This window comes from Xiphophorus couchianus, chromosome 18, assembly GCF_001444195.1.
Source record: "Xiphophorus couchianus chromosome 18, X_couchianus-1.0, whole genome shotgun sequence".
Lineage (NCBI taxonomy): Eukaryota > Metazoa > Chordata > Actinopteri > Cyprinodontiformes > Poeciliidae > Xiphophorus > Xiphophorus couchianus.
Window position 1 is genome coordinate 21,684,863 of NC_040245.1, and position 25,369 is coordinate 21,710,231.

The 25,369-nt window shown below is 38.1% G+C and overlaps 2 protein-coding genes and 1 long non-coding RNA gene across 6 annotated transcripts in view; 2 read left to right on the top strand and 1 right to left on the bottom strand.

Annotated features, from left to right (window-relative positions):
* The window catches only part of dscaml1 (Down syndrome cell adhesion molecule like 1), a 111,334-nt gene extending 103,041 nt beyond the window's left edge, over window positions 1-8,293 (top strand). For 3 of the 4 annotated variants that reach the window (XM_028045646.1, XM_028045649.1, XM_028045648.1), the window contains 6 exons: window positions 42-72; window positions 221-339; window positions 480-632; window positions 938-1,132; window positions 1,272-1,580; window positions 2,146-8,293. In XM_028045646.1, coding sequence (XP_027901447.1) covers window positions 42-72; window positions 221-339; window positions 480-632; window positions 938-1,132; window positions 1,272-1,580; window positions 2,146-2,732 — 1,394 coding nt within the window. In that variant the 3' untranslated portion in view covers window positions 2,733-8,293. The remainder of the gene's footprint in view (window positions 1-41; window positions 73-220; window positions 340-479; window positions 633-937; window positions 1,133-1,271; window positions 1,581-2,145) is intronic. The other variant, XM_028045647.1, reaches the window with a different exon arrangement.
* LOC114161952 (uncharacterized) lies at window positions 8,098-13,838 on the bottom strand. The gene is made up of 4 exons (XR_003599111.1): window positions 11,764-13,838; window positions 11,260-11,373; window positions 9,927-9,969; window positions 8,098-9,706 (listed from the first exon to the last, which is right to left on the bottom strand). It is a non-coding gene; the product is annotated as an uncharacterized LOC114161952 (long non-coding RNA).
* Window positions 13,839-15,932: 2,094 nt separating this feature from the next.
* Window positions 15,933-22,409, top strand: gvin1l2 (GTPase, very large interferon inducible 1-like 2). The gene is made up of 3 exons (XM_028044553.1): window positions 15,933-16,056; window positions 16,555-21,262; window positions 21,405-22,409. Exons 1-3 carry the CDS (start codon window positions 16,014-16,016, stop codon window positions 21,547-21,549), a joined length of 4,896 nt encoding a protein of 1,631 aa, XP_027900354.1. The 5' UTR covers window positions 15,933-16,013; the 3' UTR covers window positions 21,550-22,409.
* The last annotated feature ends 2,960 nt before the right edge of the window (window positions 22,410-25,369 follow it).

The window sequence follows — 25,369 nt, forward strand, 5'->3', positions numbered from 1 at the left end:
TGTATATAACTATATGTATATTATATTTCCTGTTCTCTTAGATGCCAAAAGTCTGGCAGAGATGCTCATCAGGTGAGATACATTATTTTGTGACCCAAATTCCAACATTTTATTTAGATTTATGTAAAGAAAAAACTTAAATTTACCCTGAAAGTCAGCTTTATGAATTTTCTGAAAGACACAGGTGATCGTGTATGCTAATCTTGTTTCTCTGAATTAGTAAAAACAACCGCAGCTTTGACACGCCAGTGAAAGGACCTCCACAGGGCCCACGGCTACACATTGACATCCCCAGAGTGCAGCTGCTAATTGAGGACAAAGAAGGCATCAAGCAAATCGGTGAGAGAGAAAAAAACAAAAAAAAACAATGAGAAGGTTGTGCATGTTTCACATTTACTGGATTAAGTAGTCTGTATATTAATAACAGTTACTAGGAACTTTGTATGTTTGATGAACTAAATTCGTTTTACTTGTTGTAGGAGATGACAAGGCCACTATTCCTGTGACAGACACAGAGTTCAACCAAACTGGGAATCCTCAGAGCTTCTGCACTGGTGTTTCTGTCCATCACCCTGCCCTCATCCAAAACACAGGTCCTTTGATAGACATGTCTGACATCAGACCAGGAACCAGTATGTGTTCTTTTCCATCACTGTTCATTTTACCAGAAACCTCTATTGCAAATGCCATATTTATCATAGAGTAATTGGTATAAACATCGACTGTGAAAATTTTCTGCTTTTCTGCTCAATTTCTTGTCACATATCAACTTTTTGTCACGGTATTGGGGACAAATATTGGTTCACAAATGTTAGGCTGTGGTTTTTGTTTTTGTTTTTTCTGTAAATGTTCATCCATTTTCTTGACTGTAAACTCTGTCTGTTCATATGTGCGTCTCATTTATTTATTTGTTTGTTTTTTTTCTGCTTGCTACCAGACCCAGTGTCAAGGAAGAGTGTTAAGTCAGCCCACAGCATCAGGAACCGCTACTCCAGTCAGTGGACTCTGACCAAGTGTCAGGCTTCAACGCCAGCCCGCACTCTCACTTCAGACTGGCGCACAGTTGGTTCTCAGCATGGTATCACTGTCACAGAGAGTGACAGCTACAGTGCCAGCCTCTCACAGGACACAGGTTGGTACAAGGGTGAAATGACACTTGAAGCCATTAACAAGTATCAAATAAACTGTGCAGAGGAGTGGAGGAGAATGTGATTTTTGAGCACTTGAGTGCATAAAATACTGGACAAAATGTACTTTCTCTTATGTCACAGACAAGGGGCGCAACAGCATGGTGTCCACCGAGAGTGCCTCCTCCACCTACGAAGAACTGGCAAGAGCCTACGAGCATGCAAAGCTGGAGGAACACCTGCAGCATGCCAAATTTGAGATTACAGAGTGCTTTATATCCGACAGCTCATCTGATCAGATGACTACAGGTACCAATGACAACGCAGACAGTATGACGTCTATGAGCACACCATCAGAGCCCGGTATCTGCCGTTTCACTGCCTCACCGCCCAAACCCCAAGACTACGATCGTGGCAAGAATGTAGCCGTGCCCATTCCACACCGCGCCAAGAGTAAGTGGCCGCTGCATAATGTTTCCCATTTATTTTAGAGTATCTATGCATATATGCAAATAAGGTAATATGATTCGTATTTATAACCCATTAGTGCTCTTATGTACTGTTATGCTATGCTATGGTTTTGATACCCTTTCCATGTACATCTGCATTTTCTTATGTACAGCTGTCTTTCTATAACAAGACAGCTGAATTTTCGAGATTCCAATGATGTATACCAAGCAAGGACATAATACAAATTGTAGACACAGTAAATGGTTTTGTCAAACCACTCAGAAATGCAGTATAATGTTCCAGTCATTGTTTGAAATGTCATATGATTAACAGAACAGAGCCTTTCAAACAGGAAGGTCTTTTTCCATCTTCCATCATTTGTCCATCTTCAAGGGTCCAATTTAAAATACCTTGTCCACAGCAAGTCTTATGTCCACAGTCAAACATAATTTGCCACTGAAAATCTTTGAAATTTTCTTCAGATGGATAATTTTTAATTCAACATTTATAGCCTTTTGCTTTGAGCGAGATCTTAAAGTTAGATTTGAGCTTTTTTTTTCCTCTCCAGGCGACTACTGCAACCTGCCCCTGTACATGAAGTCCGATCCCTTTTTCCGAAAGCAGTCAGAACACCATGACCCATGTCCAGTAGTTCCACCACGTGAAGCCTCTATTCGTGGCCTAGCCCAGCGAGCGTACCACAGCCAGGGCCGTCACGTGACTATGGACTCTGCAAAGCAACAGGCTCTGACCATGGGCCACTCTGGCCTGTCAAACCTCACTTCCTCTGGGGCGTCTTCTGGAGGAGCAACAGGAGGCGGCGGTGGAGGCTTGTCTGCTAGCTCCAGCAGCTCCACGCTTCCCCAGCGGACTCTCACCATGCCTGGCTCCGCTGCTTCTGCGGCTCAGAGTGCTGCTGCCGCCGCTGCAGCCACCGCTGCAGCCACCGCTGCTGCAGGGAACGCATCATCTTCCTCTGGCGGTGGGGCAGCAGGGACCTCAGGGGCGACCCCTGGAGGTGCCTCTTCTTCCTCCTCCAAAATGGGAGGATCCAGAGACTCTCTCCTGGAGAGCAGCTCTTCGGGATTAGGCAGACTGCAGAAGCAGAGGGATGGGGGGTCAGGAGCCTACTCCAAGTCCTACACACTGGTGTAGCCTGCCAATAGCGAGGCCTGTCACTGTAACTCTTAATACAATGCTGGTTCAGCCAGCGTTTGCCTGGAGCCTCTATGGTGAATCGGGGTGACAAACATACACATGCACAGCTTACCCGTCAGTGCCTGTGCTGTGCCAGCCTGCAGGGAGCTGGTTGGGCTCCCGTCAACACAACTGTTTCAAGGGGTCAGAGTTGGGTGTCCACAGCACAGGGGCTTGCCTTTCTTTCTGCCTGATTGTGTTCCGTTATATTTGTGTAATTTCTCTCTTTCTCTCTCTCTCGCTCTTTCTATTTTTTAAATCACCCTGGAAATCACTTGCCAAAACAAAAATGATCTATCTGTTCAGTCTATCTTCATTTTCAGGCAAGGACACAGAACTTATGCACAAAATGCTTTTAACTTGCACTGTCTTGCTTTCTATAACAAGACAGCTGTAGATTGAACCAGGTTGCTTAAGATGTGTGTTGACGTTTCTTTTTTTCTTTCTTTTTTTAAAAAACAATATGTAACCTTTATGTTCTCTGATGGAAGATTTGTTCATATCTCAGCATTGTGCCATGGCAGAATGCTTTTGCTGTATGCACAAATCCCCAGCCTCTGTGTTACTTTGGCTCTGTAAGGTTAGTCCATCATAGATCCATACATTAGAGGCAGAGGAATGACTCTTGTACATGCAATGGATGACCCAGCATTGCGGTCACAATGGAAGATTTTATAGAAAGAGGAGCTAAAAATGTCAAGCATCATTGAGTGAAATCTAGATTCTTTTTTTTTTATTTATCCAAAAAGGTTTAAGTTTGTTTTCAGACGATGGAAGTATAACCCCATGTGCACTAGGAAACAGTTTGAAAGGATCCAAGTAACAGAAATGTTGTGAGTGAGTGAGTGAGTGAGTGTGGGGGTGTGCGGGCGTGTGTGTGTGGATGTATATGTGTAAATATATATGTGTACATGTGGCAGGCACACACCAACAATGGACCTTTTTAAAACCAATCTGTATGCTGAATTCTCGGGCAGACGTCTGTGTCTAAACAAAACAAACCCTCCCCATTTTTTTTTCTTTTTGTACCTATGAAAACACAGAATGATAACGATGATGCTGACAATTTAACTCAATTTAAATTTAATTTACTCTAGTATTTTTTTATTTTAAGATTTGATATCTGTTGCTAACAACATGGTGTAGGTGAGTTATACAAATGCTAATGAAGGACATAAGCTTTTATTTGAGGATTAGAAATGCAGTGCCTTGCAAAAGTATTCACCCCCCTTTATTTATTTCACATTTTGTCACATTGCAACAGCCAACTTTTTAAAAAAATTATTGAGACTTTAGGTAATAGACCAATAGAGAGTAGCACATAATTGTAAAGAGGAAAGAAAATGATACCCAGATTTATAAAATTTTTTATGTATATTGTTGTGAAAAGTGTGGATTCCATTTATATTCAACCCGCTTTATGCTAATGCCCCCAAGTAAAATCCAATGAACCAATTTGCTACAGAACTGACTTAATGAGAAAATAATTAACTTGTCATAATTTAATGACGGCATGTTGCTACTCGGTGCGGAACTTGTTAGAGAAGTTAAATAAACCAATAGCGACATGAAGACCAAGGAACACAACTGACAGGGCAAGGTTAAAATTTCAGAGCAGTTTAAAGCTGAGTTATCTAAAAGCATAAAAGAAGACAACACACCCATAAACCTTTCCAAGACATGGATGTCCACCTAAATTGATAACAGGGACAAGGAGAGCATCATCGGAGAAGCAGCAAATTGGCTCAGTTACAACGAGCTTCCTGCGTAATGGTAACTCTGGAAAAGCTACCGAGATTCACAGTTCAGGTGAAAACACTTTTACCAGGACAAATATTAGTTGCCATTTAGCAAATTTGACATTTAATGTCAAGGAATGAGAAGAGAGCCATTGCTTAAAGAAAGCCATAAGATATCCTGGCAGTTTCTGTTGAAGACGGTTAATTTGGGATGAGACCAGATTTTAACTCTGTGCAAACTAACACTGCACATATGAATTTCCCCCTGTGGATAACGGTAACTGTGTTGTTAGGATGTAATTTCATTGCATGGAGAGGGAAGTGTCTCAGGGTTTAGTCCCTGTACTTTGAGAAAAGTACAGGGTGCTTTAGGAATAAAACTTGAGATTAGTTGCAAGACCCTTGAGCCTATCTCCCTGTGGAACAACTACATTAAACACATCCAGAGCTGAAATATTCACAAGTTAGATTTTCTAATTCAAAACTGCGTATCGTTTTCCTTCCATTTCACAGTTATATGCTGCTTTTGTGTTGGTTTATCACATTAAATCTCTAAAAACTACATTCAGGTTTGAGGTCGCATCTAAGGAAATATGAAAAAAGTTAAAGGAGTATTTATAGTTTTGCAAGGCATTAGAGGGTCCTGTTTAGTTATATTTACTTTTATCTGGACAAAAATAAAACATATTTTTAGGAATCTCCCTTGCAGTTCACAATCCCATCATTTCACTGTCGCCTTCACAACACTTCCATCATCCACTCTCCTTTCCTCCTGCCCCGTCCCCCATCACATTCATACAGTGTCACTGTGATGTACTGCTAGCATGCTGGCCAGACAAAGACAGACCAACCGAACAAGAGGTATCCTTTATCCACGTCTGTGCAGAAATGCTTAACTTTCAGTGACGGTTTGAATGCGCGCATTCAGCAAATTTTTGAGAAATGTATTTGTATGATTTTGAATAAATGAACACACAATGAAATTATGTAGTGTTAAAAGAATCTGAAGAATTTGCTTAAAAAAAAAATCAAGTTTCTCCAACTTTTTTGAATTTACATTTTAATACTATGGTTGAAATGGGTTTTTTTTCCTCTTTTGTTTTCATTCTTCATTTCTTATCCCAAAGTTTGTAATCTCATAACAATAATTGTTCCAAAAAAAAAAAAAGAAAGAAAAGAGTTGCTCCAAAAGTTTTGCATTGGTAAAACGTAACATCAGGGCTCTCGCAATAGAAAAAAGATATCATATATGTTTGTTTTAAAAAAAAAAAAAGTATGTACATATATATTTCTATTCAAATATATAGCAAATATATGAATAAAGAGCAGAGACATATAAAAGCCGTTCTAATTGAAAATATATATTAAAAGATCACAAGACAATCGCTCCGAGTGAAGCATCACACTAAATGATAACGAAACAGGAAGACGGGAGGTTTAAACGGGTAGCACAGCTGTGGATGGAAGACCTTGGAGAGAACGAAAGTGGTGTGAAAGTTACTGGTGAAACTGGGACTCGAGAAATGAGACGTTAACTCCCGTGTGATTTTGAGAAGGACAAGCACAGGAAAGTGAAAATATAGTGCGAGATGTGTTGCTGGTTTATTGTGGTCTCAGATAGTGCAGGAAGTGTGGTGTCGCAAAAGAAAACGGTTAAAAGGAAAAGCTTATAAAGTGATTGAGCCTCTTGTGGTTTGTTGTATTGTACCTTCCAAATATTTGTGTTCACAGACTCAACGCCACTACCAAACTACAACTAAAGAACACAAGCAGGTTGCGTATTTCTCCAGGCCAGTGATAGATATTACTGCAGATAACTGTAAGAATTAATTTTTTTTAAATGTATTTTGGAATTGAAGAATGGATATGTGTTGATTTCTATACGTAGTGTTAAGATGCATTTACTTGCCTTTTTCATTTTAAGTTATGCAAACACTTGTCCTGAGAAAAAGTATGAGTTTGGAAAAGGATTAAGCCTGTTTTTTTCCCCCAAAGGGCTTCCTTACTCCAACTATATGGATTTTGGTTAGACAGATGAAATAAAAATCCTACCAACATGCTTTCCCTCCAATTTTCAGTCAGTTTGCTTAAAGTGAATGTATTGCTTTTCAAAGAAATTTCCACCCCATCTTAACTGCAAATTGAAATGGTGTGTGAACTAATATTTCTCTATTAACCAAAAAACAACTTTTTCATTAGACTCACACAATTTGTGTAAATTTGAGATTTATTTCCAATTTTTTTTGTAATCACTGTAATTTGGGAAGTTCACTAAAATAGAACTGCAATATTAATAGGGTTGCAATAAATGTATAAATCCCATTAATTTTAGGCTTTAGATTAATTATTTCAAGACGGACTGACAATACAACATTAAACTTCAGTGATTTAAAAAAAAAAAAAAGGATCTGGGTGAACATGTTTCCATTTATTGTGGCTTTTCTCAAATCTACGTAACTCCTCTGTATTGTTTGGCAAAATCTCACCTGGTAGCTGCATAGAAACCATATGCTGCTTGTCAACATCAAGATGACTTTGTATGGTTCAGGGTGGATGGCAGTGCAGTATTTTGAGTTTCTGCCGATGACCTTCCTCTAAGTAAAATACCTCAAGAAGGTAAAGTCACAGCAGCTCTTGAAGGTTAGCTTTATACACAAACTGGAAAAGAGGTCCCTGCTCCATAAATTGAATTTTTAGGTGCCCAGATGGACGGGCCAAGTGGCCTCTGGAGAAAGTGGTCAGAAGAGGCAAACACTGAGCTACTTGACCACAAGAACAAGAATTATTTGTGCGTTGATGTTTGAAACTTGGACATAAATTAAACTTTCAAAAGAAAAAGAGATGTTAAATATCCACCCAGAATCACAGCAGGACCTCGATGACGGCTTTGAAAACTGTTTCCCTTTCAACTTTAGGATTGTTTATGAAAATATTAGTGGTAGTCTGATGGTATGTCTGAGTATGAATGGGTAATTTTGACCTTGTTCATGGAAACCCGTTTATCCAGTTAAAATTTTTACATCATAGACGTGTTGTATAATAATTCAACATTTCTTGAATGTTGAATTCAAAACGTATAATTAAAAAATGTCATTTAATGTCTCAAATTCATGCCTATAACTGCAGCTACATGATGTGTAATTTATATTTATATTAGGTGGATTTTTCTTTAAAATGATACAACATGCTTTCAAACTGACCTGCATACTGCCTATATTTTACATCGGTGTTTTTTTTTTTCTACATCTGTCAACCAATCAGAACTTCTCCCCTTCCCTCCTCTGTAGCCTTTGTCCACCTTTATACAATGATTTCTACACCATAAGAAAGGACTTGTGTACATATGAAAAGTGTTTTGTATAAATGACTACTATTTTCGACATCTTCACTAGCAACCAGGGCACAATGTAAACTCTGAAGTACAGGTGATGTGATGAAGATTCAATGAAAACTTAGAATTAAACAAATAACTGCTTTATCCTCATCCATGGACCAGATACAACATGTCTGAATGGACCATGCAATGTTAACTAATGATGTTGTTTGATTTTATTGGGCGTTTTGTTGCATAGTTTTAATTTTTATTTCTGTTTTTACTTCACAGGATTTTTTTTGTTTGTTTTCGTTGTTTTTTTTTTTATCTAGAGGTCCTTTTTTGTCAATGAGTTTTTTGGGTGAGGGGCAGCAGCGTTGCATGTTCTGAAATTTTCCTGGTTATAAAAGAGAAAAAGGGGAAGAGGTGAAATGAACAGACATTAATAAAAAAAATATGAATTTTAAGAATCCAGCAGTTGTTCTTTGAACTTTTATTGGGAAACATTGCTTCAGTTTGCAATTGCTTGTGTTTAACCCTACATTCTCTTTTCTATCAAAACAAACAAAAGCGGGGGGGAAAAAAAGAAGAGTACTTAAAACCTTGTGCAATAAAGCTATCTTTTTATAAACTGTGATGATGTTTATTTTTTCAGGTCTATTTAGTAGCAATGCTAAAATAACAGGGAGATTAAACGTATGCTGCGCATACCTTGATTGTTTATTCTATTTTTTCCGGTAAAGTAAGTAAAAGTCGGAAATGGCAAGTTTGTGAAAACCATACTCATCGAGACAAAAACGAATAAATTTCAGTGAAATTGCTTACGTGTAAAAACATGTTCATCGTTTAATTTTATTTTGTCAAGACAAGCTGTTGAATATATATAACAAACTCCTGATCAAAGTCGTCAGAATGGAAAAATACATATCACATTTTGTGTCGCTGCAGTGTAACCAGCCCCATACTGAGACCAGGAATGTCTTGGTGCACCTGTTTAGCACTGTTACCTTGAAGTCCGGTGATCCTGGACTCAAATCCGAGCCCAGGCTCTTTCTGTGTGCATGTTCTCCCTGTGTATGTGTGAGTTCTCTCTGGGGATTCCACAAGCTAAATTTGTCTCTCTTAACTTGCCTTTGAGTATCAGTATGTGAGCGAGTGTGCAAAGGTGATTGCCATAAGGTTTTCCCTCGCCTCTTGTTCTGCAAGAGCTGGAGTTTAATGTGATTGTGAAATCCAGCCATTTTAAGCCAATTTTCTTTACATTCGTAAATGAGTATAAAAGAGAAAAAAAGGAAAACATCAGAGAGAAACATCCAACAAAGTCTTTGACGATTTTATTTATATCCTGAATTTAAAATTCAACAAGGATGCTTTGAAAGGAAAATATGTTCACAGTTTTTGCCACGTTTTTAAAACAAGTCATACATCATGTTAAAAAAATACACACATTTTAACAGTCCACCTGGCAGCAATGCACATGAAAACCATTCATTCAGACACACAAATTCACATCAATTGTCATCTTGAATTCTTAATGACGCTACAAAATTTGTTTGTCATAAAGGCTACTGCTTTATGTTACTGCTTGGTTTCCTGCGATATATTTTCAGAACTAATTTCAGCATACATGTATACAGCGTACAGGCTGTTATGTTTAATCTGAGGTGAATCAACATGGCCCACCTGCTTCCTGTAGCCTTTGAAAGTAACTGCACCTGCAACACACCAACCCTCACCATTCATCTATTTGTCGGTCTTGTTTTTTTTCTGCTGGAACTTCCTGAAGTGGTTCTGGATGGTAGATGCTGCTTTTTCAACTTCAATAGGGCTAAGAGGAGGAACTGATGGTGTGCCACATGTGCCATTGCTGGTACAGGAGCCTGAGAATGAAAGGAAGCAAGAGAGTTGAAGGAAATAACGATGAAATCCAAAAAATGTTTTGAGTGATTCTGTGACTAATTGTGTCATGAGATTTTTTATTATTATTATTTTAGCATAAGTTTTAATCTGAAAAAAAAAAAAAAGTTGGGCTTATTCAAAAATCCATTTTAAAGATCAGCCAATCATGGTAGTGTAAACTGTCAGTGTCCTGAGACTTACTCTTTCTATATACGCCTATGCTGTTCCTCCTGAAGCCGTCAAACTGCAAAAGCAAAAAACCTCTGTTAGAAAGCTCGTACAAACTAAAGCCTCCATCTGATCAACAGATAAAAACACACAAAGTTATCTGGAAGTAGCAGTACACATTGTTCACATTCTTTTGAATACAGAAGTGATTGAGCACATGGATAGCTTATCGAGCTAGCTTTCGTAGAATCCATTGACGCCGTAAAAACGGGCTGCTCTTTTTTGCATCAGGTAGCTGCATGTGTGACTTTACCCATGTGCCCTTTTTTTATCCAGAGCTTGAATAATGACCTCACACACAAATCCTCTTGATAGGGATTACAGCTCAAGTGGAGAACTGGCGGGGGAGCCAGAGTGGGAGAACTGTCCCGTCTTGGCATTCTTACCTAGCAAATTTGGCTAGGTGCCTGCATTCAGCTTGAACACCGGTTTTGTGACACTAACAAAAAGGTGTGCACTCTGCTCTCACTCAGGTACAAGTGAAATGAAGCTGCGGTCAGATTTAGTCCATAATTATTTTTCTTATGCTGTCAAGCAATCACAGAGGTATCTTTCAAATCAGGCCCCTAAAACTCCACCAAAGGTACAAGAGAGGTGCTAAGAATTATTCAGATTGTCAGTCATTTGGCATCAGATATTTTGAAGCTTGACAAAATGTGTTTTGTTTTTTGTGTGTGTGTTTTTTTCCCCAAGAACGTTTTCAAAATTTTCAGCTTGATAGCAAACTGAGACTTTGCAGGTGTCCAGTTTATGTCCATGGACTTATAGGTAACGATTCATCAGACTCTTGAAAGTAATTTTTTCTAAAGTCAAATATAATCGTATTTAAAAAATACACAAATAAAATACTTTATTGTGTTACACAGCCCATTAGTGTTTATGGACACAAAGTTGTGGTGGAGTACAATGTCAAAAAGTAAACAAATTCTAGCCCATAATTTAATTACATATTTGTACTGGGGAACATATCTGGTGCTGCCTGTGGTGCAAATCCCACTAAAGTCAAACTTTTGTGATTTTATGAGGAGCTGCCATTCTATGACGTTGAGCTCTGGCTGGCTGGTGAACTTTCAACGTGGTTTATCTTAAAGTAACAGAGCACTGGACTGAGGAATTCATGAAAATGAAAACCCAGCCAAGCGAAGAGAGGGGCAGCCGATGCAGTCATATGTACAATATAGTGGACTAGACACTTTGAAGGAATCCAGAAGACAGGATTTGGATACATGCATAGAAATAAATTTGGTAACTGAGGGTAGTAAGAAAGCATCAGCAATAATGAAGCGGAAAGCTTGTTAAGACTAACCTGTTCTGCTTTGCTGCTCCTCCGGCTGTGAGAGACAGAGTGAACCTGCCAGGGCAAAGGCTGAGATACCATGTAAGGCAAAGGTTCGTCTTTCTGTGCAAATTGGACCCCAATCTAAAAGCAAAAAAAAGGGAAGGGGGCTTGGGTTAGAAGTTACTTTTGAGTGTTTTCTTCCTCCTTTCGAAACACTCTGAAGTTTGAAAGTGAATCTCCATTTCTTGGAAGACAATTTCTATTGCAAATATCTGACAAATCACACAGAGTTTTTTTATGTTAATTGAATAAGTCAGATTTAAACTGATGCAACTCACTGCAAGATATATAAATTAATGGTTGCAGCAATAGTTTCCTTCAGCAAGTCACATTAAAATTCAGTTCCATAAAGAAATTATTTGGAGAAGAGAAAATATGTATTTTGTATGCATTGAACTGCTGCAACTACGATTCTCAACACAGATCTTTAGCAGTCTATCAGTAAGTCATATGTTAATAAAATCAGCTTACCGATTCTACAACTTTCACCATCACATACATGGCCGTTAGCATTGTGATCAACATCTTGACCACTATTATTTGAGTCTTTAATATTCCTTAAGGTCTTGGCTTTCTGTTGCAGTCCTCAGTTCAGCTAACAGAAAGTTAAAAGTCCATGCAGAAATAAGTCTGCGCAATCAGGCATGCAATTCAGCAGAGGACTTCTCAGGGGAAGGCAATGTGAAGACAGTGTTGATTATGTCCGTTTGCAGAAGTCTCTCAGGCTCATGAAACACACACGCCTCGCGCTCGCAGCTCCAGACACATAATGGTAAGACTGCTAAAGAGCTTTGTAGGACAGAAATAGAGGAGCTGTAATCTTTTCCTCTGCAGAGCACTTATCCCTCAGGTGGACGTACAGCTTTCCAGTATTTGTGGGGGGTTTTTATGTGGCATTTACGAATGCAAATATTATACAATTTTCTTTGTGTCGCCTTTAGTTATAAAGCTTTACCCACTGATAATGCAATGTATAAGTGGAGATGTCCTATGTAAAGAGTGATGCAAAATTGTTGCCTTCCTAAATGGGCCTTCTGAACCATCAGGAAAGTTATTCTCTATTTAATCTTGACCTTTGCTGTTGTGACATATTAATGCCCTCCATAAGTGTAAGTGAGTGGGACGGATCCCAAGTTCCTGTTTATTCACTTAATCTTGCATAATGTTCTGAAACATTTGTATTTAAAATGATAGCAAGCCATTTATTTGGCTAAACCAAACCAGATGTATACCATGAATCCAAATTGCTATCCTTAATTCTAACTTATGATCATCTTTATCTTTTTTAACGCATGCAGTTCATGTAAAGAAAAAACATACAAACAACTTAAAAGCTGGGGTTTAAAGTTTAAAGTTAACTAGGTTGATACCTGTTAATGCCAAATTCAATGTATGAAACAGGAAGTGCTTCTATTTAAAAAAAAATCCTTGTAATAATGACAACTAAGCAGTGAGCACATAAACAAGTTAAGTATATTAACTTGTTTAGTGTCTTTCACTTCAAAAAAATATCTTGGTTTAATGATGTTTTTAATGGACAAACACTGTGGAGTTTGTCTTGCTCCTCCTGAGTCGGAGTCATTTGAAGCAAAGTGTTTAAGCTTTTAACACCCCTGTCACATGACTGACGATGTTCAACGCTGCAGTTTAATTGTTCACATTGGATTCAAACTGCGCCAGTACTTCAGTTTTGCTCTTGAGAGGCTGCAGTGACTTCAGTTGGCCACAAGGAGCCACTGTTCTCAGTTAGACCTAAGCATCACAGCTTTGAAATCTCTTTTGGCATGTTTAGAAAGAAAAAGCTTCATGCGGCCGTTATTACATAGCTTCAATAAACATAAACAAGCTGTCATGAACAATTTAGTGCTCACAGTCTGATTATGAAAACAAATGTAATTTCTAACTGGATTATGTGCACATCTCAGGCGCTGTCTACATCTTGATTCCTGTTTAGCTGTAATATGAAATAATAACAGATGAGCTTGGATGTCTAACTCATGCACCTTTTGTTGAAACCATAGAAGAGATGTGTAATGTCACTGTGTCAATCAGCCCTTGGAACTTGGTAAGATCTGATGTCCTCATTGATCATTTTCTCAAATAACTTTCACCTGTTGGATTATTTTCACCCCTCGCTCCCTGAGATAAAGATTATTCATGAGAGACTGAGCCTGAGTCGAGTTTCAAATGTAAGACTTTGTGTTCGCAACTAAAGTGCCACTTCAGTCAGGACTCACATCTCAGTCTTTGGCATTCTCTCTCATCAAACTTAAACTTCAGCCGAGTCCTTTGAACTCTGTGGAAAAATTGTCCGTCCAAATACAATTGGCAATTCTAAAGTACGGTAGCAAAAAGGTTTCTGCTACAACAGCTCACATCTGAGGACAGATCGGTAGAGTTACAAAAAAGGCTATAAGTGAATAAAATTAACCATCGCCATGCTAACTCTTCCTCTTCTGTAATAAGAGACCTTCCTCTGAGAGATGACACACATCCGAGGCTTTAGTGCGTCACTGACTGCAGCCTTGTCACTGACCCCTGAAGGGAAATGATAATCCTTTTGGCAACTGAATACATTTCAGCAGCGCTGTGAAAGACTGCAATCCTGTGCTATTATCAAGATTAAGTGTCAAGCCTGTGATGCAAGGAATTTTTGCAAAAGCAAGCATGCCATTTCCTTGCAGGTCCTGAATGTGTTCTGTCAGTATCTGTGGGTGTAAATAATGATCATTTTGTTCCAGTATGGCTAGAGAGGAGGTGCTGGCGGGTATTTCATCACTGAACCGATGGGTATAAATTAACTTGTGACGGGACAACCAGATGTCTGGACTCTTTCCCTGAAGCAGAGGCACAGGAGAAACAAAACGGGGTAAGAATTCTTTGATTTAAGACAATACCTGCTAGAAATGTATGAATGATTAAGAATGCAATACAAAACAATATACAAGTACATCTAAAACGAGCAGAATACTTTGTGAAAGTTTTTCTATTTTTAGTCACTTATTTCAAAAAGTGAAACTCATGCATTATAAAACTTCATATTCAGAGAGTTAAGAGAAAGAAATAAGTGAGTTAGGAAAAAGTTAATCAGTAAATATAGGTAAAACTGCAGCCTACGGAGGATTGACAAGCAAAATCAAGAATTTGTTAGAACTTTACAAGGAGTGGACTGAAACTGGAGTTTGTGTATCCTACACCTGGACAACAAGCGTGTTGCTCAGTGATCCAAAACCCTTTTATTAGCAAAGGTTAAGGTTTGAATTTTATTTTGACATCAAAGTCTCAGAGTGGAAGAAGCGTGAAGAGGTAAAGAATCTGCTTTGTGTAAAATGTCACTGTCATGCAGTTATGATTTCAGGTGCCATGTCATCTGCTGGTATTGATCAGCTGTGTTTTCTGAAGTCAGCAGTCAACACAGAAATCTACAAGAAGATTTTTGAACACTTCATACTTCTTTCAGCTGACAAGCTTAGCTTAGATGCTGATTTCATTTTCAGGACTTGGCATTTGCCAACACTGCCAAAGGCAGTAAAAGCTGGTTCAACGACCCTGGTGTTACTCAGCTTGATTGGCCAGTAACCTGATCTGACCTGAACCTAAAGAGAATCGATCAGTTTTTGTCAAGAGGTAGATGAAAAACAGCAGATACAAGGATGCACATTACCTGGAAGCCCGTATCAAAGCAACCTGGGCTTCCAACAATGCTGCAGACAGATTGTTTCCATGCAGCAATTCATACAATAGCACCTATAGCTAAGAATATAGCTCACGGAAGTAAACATAGATCGCAGAAGCTTGACAATTCTGTTTAAAATAGATATTTTTTGTCAATTAAATGCAATGGCCTAAATTTACGACACACTGAATTTACGACTTTCCTTATCCGTAAGATATAATAATCAAAATTACAAAAAAATAAATAAAATATGTACTCTAAGTGCAATAAGTAGGAATGACTAACTAACTTCTATGTTTTCTCCTGACCTCCTCATTAGATGTGTGCTATTTCAGTGGCCAAACAAAACCTTAAGAGCAGCTCTAATTAAGTCTTTGCTGAGTAACCGGTTTTATTGTTCGTCTCATAGTCTCTATGTCTCGCTAAAAAAATTTCTTCTTATCAGCATGTCACACTTCTTTTGAAACAGATGACATTGGATTGTAGTTATGTAAAATATGAAGAAAGATGTGCGGTTAGAGCCAGGTCGGGAAGATAAAAATCCGGTAAAACAGGCCCTCTGCATTATCTCCATACCAAGTGAGCATTCCTTTAAGACAGCATGTCAAGCCAAGTCACATCTGCATATTTGTTCTACTACTAAATAAAACAAAGCTTTTTACTATCTTGTGGTTGCTGTTGTATTTATTTCACTGACATTTTGATTTTTTTTCACAGGTTTCTAGCCAGTTTCCCAGACTCTAGCGCAGGGGTGGGCAACTCCAGGCCTCGAGGGCCGGTCTCCTGCAACTTTTAGATGCATCTCTACTTCAACACACCTGAGTCAAATAATGAGGTCATTAGCAGGACTCTGGAGAACTTGACTGCACTTAGGAGGTGATTCAGTTATTGGATTCAAGTGTGTTGGACCAGGGAGATTTCTAAGATTTGCAGGACACCGGCCCTCGAGGACCAGGATTGCCCACCCCTGCTCTAGCGGATGTGCCAGATGAGGGAGGAAAACCTAATTTAAGACAGAGAGTGAAGCTACCCAGAGGCATTCACAATGTCTTTCAAGCTTACCAAAAGACCGAGCAGCAAAAAGAAAAGTATGTTTTTTGAACAGTCGTTTGCCCTGTATGTTGTAGTTAAAATCAGGTGGTATAATACTGTGAATGAACTGCATGCCCCAGATATTCGTACTTTTCAGTTAGCCATCAAATTGAGGTCATGAATCGGCCTTATTGTGACTTGTTAGTGATTTAAAACCCTAGGCAGGGTGAAAACAGAGATTAAGAGTTGACTGCAGTAAACTACTCTATTATGATTGTAAATGTCACAATGTGTGCATATTTAGGATTGGAACATGATGTTTTTCTTGTCACATATGCTATTTATATAAAATAGAAACAGTAATTCAGTGTATTGCTAGGTTTGAAATCAAAATATGCACAATTTAAATCAGTAGAGTTCTTTTAAAATATGTTATTCAACATTTTTCTATTCATTATTAAAAATATGTTTAAATTTACAAAATTACAAGTGCAATTTAAAATACAGTTTTTACATCCTTGAATAATTTTTTATTTTATTTTTTTTGTCACTAGGACCTCTGAAGGACAATGCCCAGTCAGAGATTCTTCATAAGCTTGGCCTAGAGGCCTATAGCACTAGACAACTTGATTCTGCATCAGTGTTAAATATCAACGCATGGACTCTGGAGGATAAACAGCCTCTAGACCTCAAAGATCTCCCAAATACTTTCCTCAGACGCCTTTGGCTGCTTAGTGAAGATGCCCGGAGCACTTGTTGCCAGACTCAGCTTGACCCTTTCAATGAGGATGGCAAACTACCAGAGGAAAAACTCAGCAGTTTGGAAGAAAATGCTATCAACCCCCTGGATCTGGTTACATCTGTCTTTATATCTGCTGACACATTTCTGCAGCAGGAGATAACTGTGCGCATGATGCAGAGGAAGTTTGCTGTGCCTTTGGTCCTACCAAACGCTGATCCAGAGAAACCCAGTCAGTTCCTTCTCTGGCCGTTAAGAGGTGTTTTGGGCCAATGGAGATCTCACTCTCGGGTTACTAATGGCAGAGTACAAAATGGCAATTTGGCAAGCACACCTCTGCCAATTATTTCATGTATAAAACTTGGCCGTTGCAGTGTCTCTAAGTCACAAGTGCTTAACTATGTTCTGACTGGACCTAAATCAAGCAAAAACATATTCATACATAAGGGCATGGATGGAGGGCAAGTTCCCCGAAGACTCTCTAATGGCCTTGTAGAGATTGGATGGTATCTACCCACTGAAGATGTCGACAGAGATATATACCAAGCCCCTTTTGTTATCTCTAATTTACGAGGTGATGCCAGCCATCATGAGAGATGTCTCAAACTTGTATGTCAAGCATCATCGGCTGTTATAATTTTCTGTGGAGACTTTAAGGAGAAAGAAAAACAACTCCTTGAATCTTGCAAAGCCATGGCAAGTAAGCTCATCCTAATCGACGTCTACGGCGCAGAAGGAGAAGAGAACACAACTATGGGATATGATGGACAGAGCCTTCAAGAATGTTTATGGCTTCCCAAAGAGTCTGTGCTTCCAGGGAGTACTTTGAGTGTGGAGAAAGTGGCAAACAACCTTTGTGAAATCCTTAAAAGTTGGGTACCAGACAATCTGAAGCCCGTTACACTTGAGGCAGCAGCAAAATTAGCATTGGATATTGGCCTAAATGTGGATGAAAGCCCAGTCTGCAAAAATGCAATGGCCACAGTGGAGGAAATATTGAAGGGTTTAGATGAGGGATCAGTTGAATTTCAACAGAAACAACTCCCTTTGCAGGGGCATTTGTGGCACAAACTGGCAGAGTTAGATAAGGAGGAAAGCAAACACAGAAAATCAGAAAAAGAAACTGAACCCCAACTTCAAGAAGAAAAGAAAGACATCTTGGCAGAGTTAAAAAGGTACAAAATGACCCCAGCTATGAAGATTTTTATAGACGCTCTTTTCACAAAGGATAAAATTCAGAGGACTTATTTCCTTACTTGGCTCAAATTGAGGCTTCAACTACAACAAACCGAAAAACTGAACAGTTTTCCAGAGTCACAGACAGAAAAAACAGAACAACTGGAAAACCTTAAACATGAAGCCGATAACAGTGTAGATAGTGACAGTTTCTGTACAGATTCTGAAGAGGAAACTGAAGAACAGCCAGTAAACAATGAAGGATCAGACGTTGTTCAGTGCATCAAAACAACACAAGAGGAGGAGCAACATTTGCATAATACAGAAAACACCACTCAACATTTGGAGTCCACACCAGAGTTATCATGTTCTAATGAGGAACAATTGTACCTTGAAGATTCATGTGAAGATGCTAAAGCCTTGTATTCACAGTCTCTTGAGTCAAAAACATACAATTTAGGCATTGAACACTTTTTCCGTGAGATGGGGCTGATTTTTGAGCTCACACGTACAAGTGGAAGTCAGAATGTGTTGCGTTTGCCCAAACTTGCAGCAGATCTTCTCCTCCATGGGGTTCCACTGGAACTAATGGATGGAGATGCATCAAACGTCCCCATATGCTGGCTGGGTTCCATCTTTGCAGAGCTGAACCACTCCCTACATCAAGAGAAGTTGAGGACCAGAGTGCTGACGATCCTAGGCAATCATCACGCTAGGAATGCTGTGGTTCTGTCTGGCCTGTTTGGTGTTGAACTCCAAGAGGGATGGAAAAGAACAAGCAGAGGGGTTTATATGGCTGTTCTAAGTCTCCCTGATGATTGCAGAAAAGACTTAGATTATGATCTTCTTTTGTTAATTGATGTGGAAGGCCTTGGCTTAGCTTCAGGAGGAATTGAAACTGATATGTTAATTCACGACAATATGATGGCCACATTTGCAATAGGATTAAGTGATGTTTTACTCCAGAACATTTCTCCTCATGCTGGCGAAGAGATCGAGACAACATTTAAGGTCATGGTCAGTTCTCTCCTCCGCTCCAAAGAATGCGGTGTATTTCCTATTTGCAATCTCCTGGTTCAAGATGAGGGCCTAGACGCTGTATTACAAGCTTCCCAGTTGAGGCATGTTTGCAAGATGCTACAGACTGAAGACAAAGGAAATGTCAACAATCACTATGCATTAAATACAAGCAGCACCACATTTGTGAAAGGACCTTGGCCCAATATGTCTCTTTCTGAAACAGTTGATAAACAATACACAAATGATGTGTTAAAGCTTAAGGAAACCCTGTTTGGAGCCCTAAAGAGATGTTCAACCAAGTCTGAAGAGTCAGATTTCATTGGACGGTTGTCTAAGGTGTGGGATGCAGTAAAAAGTGATTCATTTTCCATTAGTCTACAGAACATCAACATGGCTTTAGGGTTTTCTTTGCTCTGCACAGAGTTTTCCCAATGGGAAGATGGTCTTCTGGAAAGCATGGAGAGCTGGTTAATGGGGGCAACAACAAAAATCATTGCCACAAAGGCTTTGGATGGTACTGCTCAAGATGCCCTTTTAAGTGAGTTGAAGAAAGAAGCGCAGGAGGAAGTCAAATCAGAAGTACACAAACTCAAATCGAAAGCAGAAAGCTATCTGATGTCAGAAGAAAATCTCAAAATGAATTCTGAAACATTCATGCCTATGCTTTTGAGCAACATGAACAAACTCCAGGAAAGAGCCTCTGAGGAGGTCATGCAAAAGTTGGAGACAATCAATGAGTCGCACTGTTCTTTGACTCAAATTGAAAAATTTGAAACATCACTGGAAAGAGAGCAAGAGTTCAAGTTAGTTGCACTAGTGGAGACAAGCAAGTCCACCAATATTCTTCTTCAAGATCACGAACTGGAAGAGGAGTTTGAGAGTGTGTGGAAGAAGATGTGTTCCAGTTTTGACTTCAGACCTTCAGAAAGTGATGACATTAGTTCAAGTGTGGCAGACGTTCTGAGGCAGAATCTAATCAGTCGTGGCCTCCAGAAACACATGGAAAAACTTAATGTTGTAGGCCAAAAGCAGACTTCCAATTTCCAAGTATGTGATGAACATTTTGGATATCGCAGCCGGTTAAAACACATGCTTGAAGACAACAATAAGCAACAAAAATTAGATGCTCAAAAGACAGCGAACAAAATCATAGAGGAATACAACAAGTTTAGTGCAAATAAATGCAGCTTAGCAGCAGATTTCTCAGAAAGCTACATCACTGAGCTGTTAGAAATGATTGAAAATGGTTTAAGAGAAAAGTCATTGGAAATCCGATCAGCTTTTGAAGTCGATTTAAAAATACATCTGTGCAATGCAGCATGTCAAGATTTCCAAAAATTACATGACCGCTTTGGCAAGGACAAAGAACTTCTGACATATATATATGAAACCAAGAATAAGTACGTAGCAGAGTTCATTTACCAGTTTAGGAAACGAGATCAGTGCCAGAGGGTGGCCCAAGCATTCATATCCATGGTCATCAAACCATTAGTTTTAGCGTATATCAATCAGCCATTGGGGATACAAATAGCAAAGGAGATTGAGAATAAAGCTAAGCAGTTTCAGTCTCCACATGCTTTCCACCAAAGCATACTGGAAGATCTGATTAATGAAGATTGCTTTGAAAGCTTTGAACAATATTTGTTGTTCTATGAAGACTACAGAAGAACAAAGATTAATGACACAGTGGTTGCTCACTTGGCTGACACAACCAGCCTTCGTAAATTAAAGCAACAAAGACTTGGAGAAGTTGTAGGGCAGATTGCGGCAGCTGTAAGTCAAACAACAGAAGGTGCCAGTGGAGTGCTCAGTGATACAAAGCCACTGCTGGAGAGAGTCTGTCTCATTTTAGAGAAAGATGCAAACATTAACGTTGAGAAGGAGTCTCTAAATGGTCCCCTCTTTAGCATCACAACAGATTGGGATTGCTTTGTTAAGTGTTTAATGGAGTTACTGGCCACAATGCACTTAGGTCTCAGTCAGGACTTCAACCAAAATGTGGATGTACTCGAGGTTCTCAATGACCTTTCAATTCTGCCGCAGGACCACCTTCTCCAAATAGTGAGAGGCTGTGACAAAAGATGCCCTCTATGCAAGGCCCCTTGTGACAAAGTAGAGCTTGACCATGAGATACACAGCTCTCTGCTTCATCGACCCAAAGGCATACTGCCTCGTGACATCTGTTCTCCATTTCATCTCAGTAGCTCAGAAACCAGCAAGGACTCACACGCAGAATTCATGATATGTAAAAATCTTCCATTGCAAGATACGAACTGGAGCGATGTTTCTGACGACCTCAACAGCCAAAAGGCCAACAATTACTGGAGGTATTGTCTGTGTTTACTATTCATGAGTTTTACAATAGCATTGCTGAACATTGAGATAACTCTTTAAAAGTACATTGAACAAATGTACAGTTTGTCACCACTTATCGAATCTGAAATAAAGATTCTGTTCTTGAATCTACAGGTACGTGTTGGTGAGGTTTAATGAGAAGTTTGCAGCAGAACACAAGCAAGAGCTTGCAAAGTTTCCAGAGGATTGGACGAAGATCACAAAAGAGGAGGCCTTAGATGGTTTGAAAGAAGTCTTTGGCAGAAAAGAGTGTAACTAAAATGGGGCTTTTATTTTTACTCAGTTTTTATTGCCATATTAATTTTTATATTCTTCAAGTAGTTCAGTGAGTTATTCTAAATATCTTTTATTTGGTTCTTATTTTGACTTCGTATGTTTAAAATAAGAAAAATGTGAACCTGATGTGAGAATTTTGTGTAAAACCTGATGATATGTTACATTTTTTCATTATTTTTATTCATATATTACTCTTTTTATACATATTTTAATTTCTGTTGTGTGCTTTTTTATTGTCATTATGTCAAAATGGCAAAATATTCCACCAAGCCTGGAAAAATAACGTACTTTAACGCAGTTGTAAAATGTCTGAAGCTAGTGAAATTATTTTAAATGATACATTTGTTAGGCTGCTGCAGTTTTTTCTTTTAGTGTGGTATCTTATACATTAAAAAATAGCACACAAAAGAAACTCGACTTGACTAAAATCACAAATTTTAGTCAAGAATTCACTAAATATTCAGCAATGCTAAATATTTTTATGTCCATTACCTCAATATTTTATCTTAGATTTTGAAGTTAGAATGTTTTTAAAACTTTTGTCCTTGTTATATTGTTTCTACTTTATTTCTCACCGCTTAATCTTTTTCCAACACTTTGTGTTTCCATTGTTGAATATATTTTAATGAAAATGTGCATTTTTTTCTCAATGTAGTTTTGTTTTTCTTGATTGAAACAATATTTTTTGATCAACATGACTGTGTGAAATTAATAGTGTAAGTGATTATTGATTGATATATGTATTAATATTTTTATTTGTTTCCTTTAGAATTTTTTTAATATGTTCTCTATGTCTAACTTTTTTAATGTATGTTGTACTAAATAAATAAATTCTGATAATCATTCTGTCTTTTTACTGTGACACCAGTAAGTTTACTAATTACTCATCTGATACTAATCTGAATCCCAAAGAAGCAGCCAGCATATGCTTGATACAGAATTCAAATACAAAGTGTCGTCTATGTGTTGAAGCACTGCTAAGCTATTGCAAACTTTATTAATGCATGCAGATAAATATCACAATCACTCTGTCAATATCACTCTCTTAATTCATGTAAAACCTGTCCAAAGAATGAAATAATCCTTTCTCAATGAGCAAATTCAAACACATTTAATGACAGGGAGATTTTTTTAAAATGAAAACTAATCATGTTTAATTAAGCTTTATATGAGACAATGGGAAACAGTAATGAATGTAATCAAGAATTGATCTTTTAATTAATCACACTACAATTTACTTACTATTGAAAAGCTAATAGGGAAAGTGTGTAGAGCAGGAAAACTGAAGATCAAAAAAGAGACTGTTATTTCTCCACCATTTTACAGAGAAGAGTTTTACAATCCATAATTTGGAGTTATGATACCTCATGAGCTGTACAATAGCATTGCAGGTTGGCTGACAGGAAAATATCGGCATGACAACTATAGTTATGACCAGATGGACACCTAACCTAACAGCATAAGCAAGGAAAAACAGGGATTACAGCTGAATCTTGATAAGTTGAATGTTTTTTTTGCTGATTCAGTTGTTGTTTTATTTATTTATTTATTTATTTTGGTAACTGAGTTTCACAATTTAGATGCTCCGTAAGAGCTTACAAGGATTGTTACAAACTGCTAATAAACCAATAAAAGCAGACATGGGATAACACAAGCAGTACGACTGGTTAGATGAACTTTACTGTTGTATTTGCAGTGCTAAGCGAACTGTGTGTTTTGTATGATTCCAAAAAAAAAAACGTTTTCAATCACAATGAGATTTAAGAGGCCAATGATTTGAGTGCATTAAAGGAGAACAAAAATTTATTAAATCCACAAGATGGCAATGTAAGCTGCAGGAATCTCTGCTGGCTCTCTGAGAATAATAAGACTGAGACTAATTTAATCTCTAGGATTTCTCAAAGGGAATTTATCATTATTTGTTGATATATTTACATTTAAGTCTTTTTGCTTAAGAAGACACATTTAAATAACATTTCTTCATGAAGCTTTAAGAGCAAAGCTTGGAGAACTTTTACCACGTCTGCATGTTTAATTCTACAAACATGTTTGATAGAAAAACCTATACCACATGCATATGACTTACACACCTTTACTGTCACACACATTTTCAAATGGTGGTCACACAACATAAAACACACAGATAATGAAAAAGCAGCTGAGAATACAAATAAAAAGCCTTCTCTTTCTCTATGTGTGATTTCTAAATGAAAACATTTGTCTTATTGATTTGCTTTCACATGAAACTGTAATCTCGGTGCTTTTATACGTGAAGTGTGCAACTTACACACTCTTCATCAATACTTCAATTTTTTGCCAGCTCCAAATCGTTGTATTCCATCTCTCACACCTCAAATTAGCTGATAATTGACATAATTATCATAGCCAATTCCTTCTGAGGTGTTCATTGTTCTGACAGCCTTTCACCCCTGACAGTATTACAAATAGCCAGCCAACTGTCACCACACACCGTCTGTGATACACAGATTTACCCTTTTTTACGCAAGCAAGTGGGAGTGAACAGATTGCCTCATCACACAAAAACGGTCGACATGAAAATGAGACACACCACGAATCTTCTTGCTTCAACTGTGATATTTGACTTTAAGACCGAAATAAGATGAATGAAAACCTTCTGAAAATAGAAATGCAGCAATGTGAAGGTCATGCCGTCAAGTGGCAAATAAAGTGCTGAAAATGTCAGATGTTCATTTCTAGAATACAGTAGTCTAATCAGAGAAGGTAGTTTCACACAACGATACGTAATGTTGCCAGTGAATCATAGTCACACTTTCTACAGTTAAAGTCCAAAACTACTAATTATTAAAAACTATCAAATCACAGCAAAATCAGTGTTTGTACAACAGTCATTGGCAAAAAAAATACATAAATCAAAACAGACTGATTTACTCTGTAGAAAAATAAATAAAAAATGAAGTTACTTCTTGAAATGACATGTCAAAAAAATGGGATAAGTTACAGTCATTTCCTTGGCTTGCAGCTTGTTTAATTTATTTTTTTAAATTTTTCTTTCTTTGCTTTGCAAAACCTTTGTAGCCAGATTCTGTTTTACAATCAACTGAGCTTCTTAGATATTTTTTACTTTATTTTTATTTATTTATTTATTTTTTGCAATTTCATCACACGATCAATTGAATTTCAGTGCACTGGACACTTAGTTGTACTGAAACAGATTGAATTGGCTTGTTTGTTTTGTAAAGTGCCTGGGGATGGAGTTTAGTGGGAATTTTGCACAAAGATCAGGTATAGTGACAAGTGACACTGACAAGTGAAAAGATTGGCACTGATTGTCTCTTGTACCTGTTAGTGAGTGACATGAGGGATGGACATTTTCCTCAAAGTTTTATGTTTTAGAGGCAGAAAAGACGGACAAGCATATTAGGTTTTGAGCAAATTTTGACAAAGGGAAAATTGTGATATATAGACAATATTCATGTCTTAGATATCTCTTGTCTGCAGTCGATCTATGAAAAGTTGTCTAAGAAATGAACATGAGAAAAACCAAGGGTTACTCATGCAAATGGAGAGCAAAAACTGGCACATGTGGTTGATGAAACATACAGTTTATGGCAGTTTTATTTATAAGGCTGCATAGACACAAAATAAACAGGAAGCCCTCGCTGATCTTTGTCTACCAGCAAAAGAAACTAGAATTGGTACGATGGTATAAATACTAGACCACAGAGAAATAGATGTCTTGTTTTGATGTGCATGGGTGTCTCTGGGATCTCATGGGATCCATCCATCTGCAGAAGGATGGATCCCGACTCGCTATGTGGCTG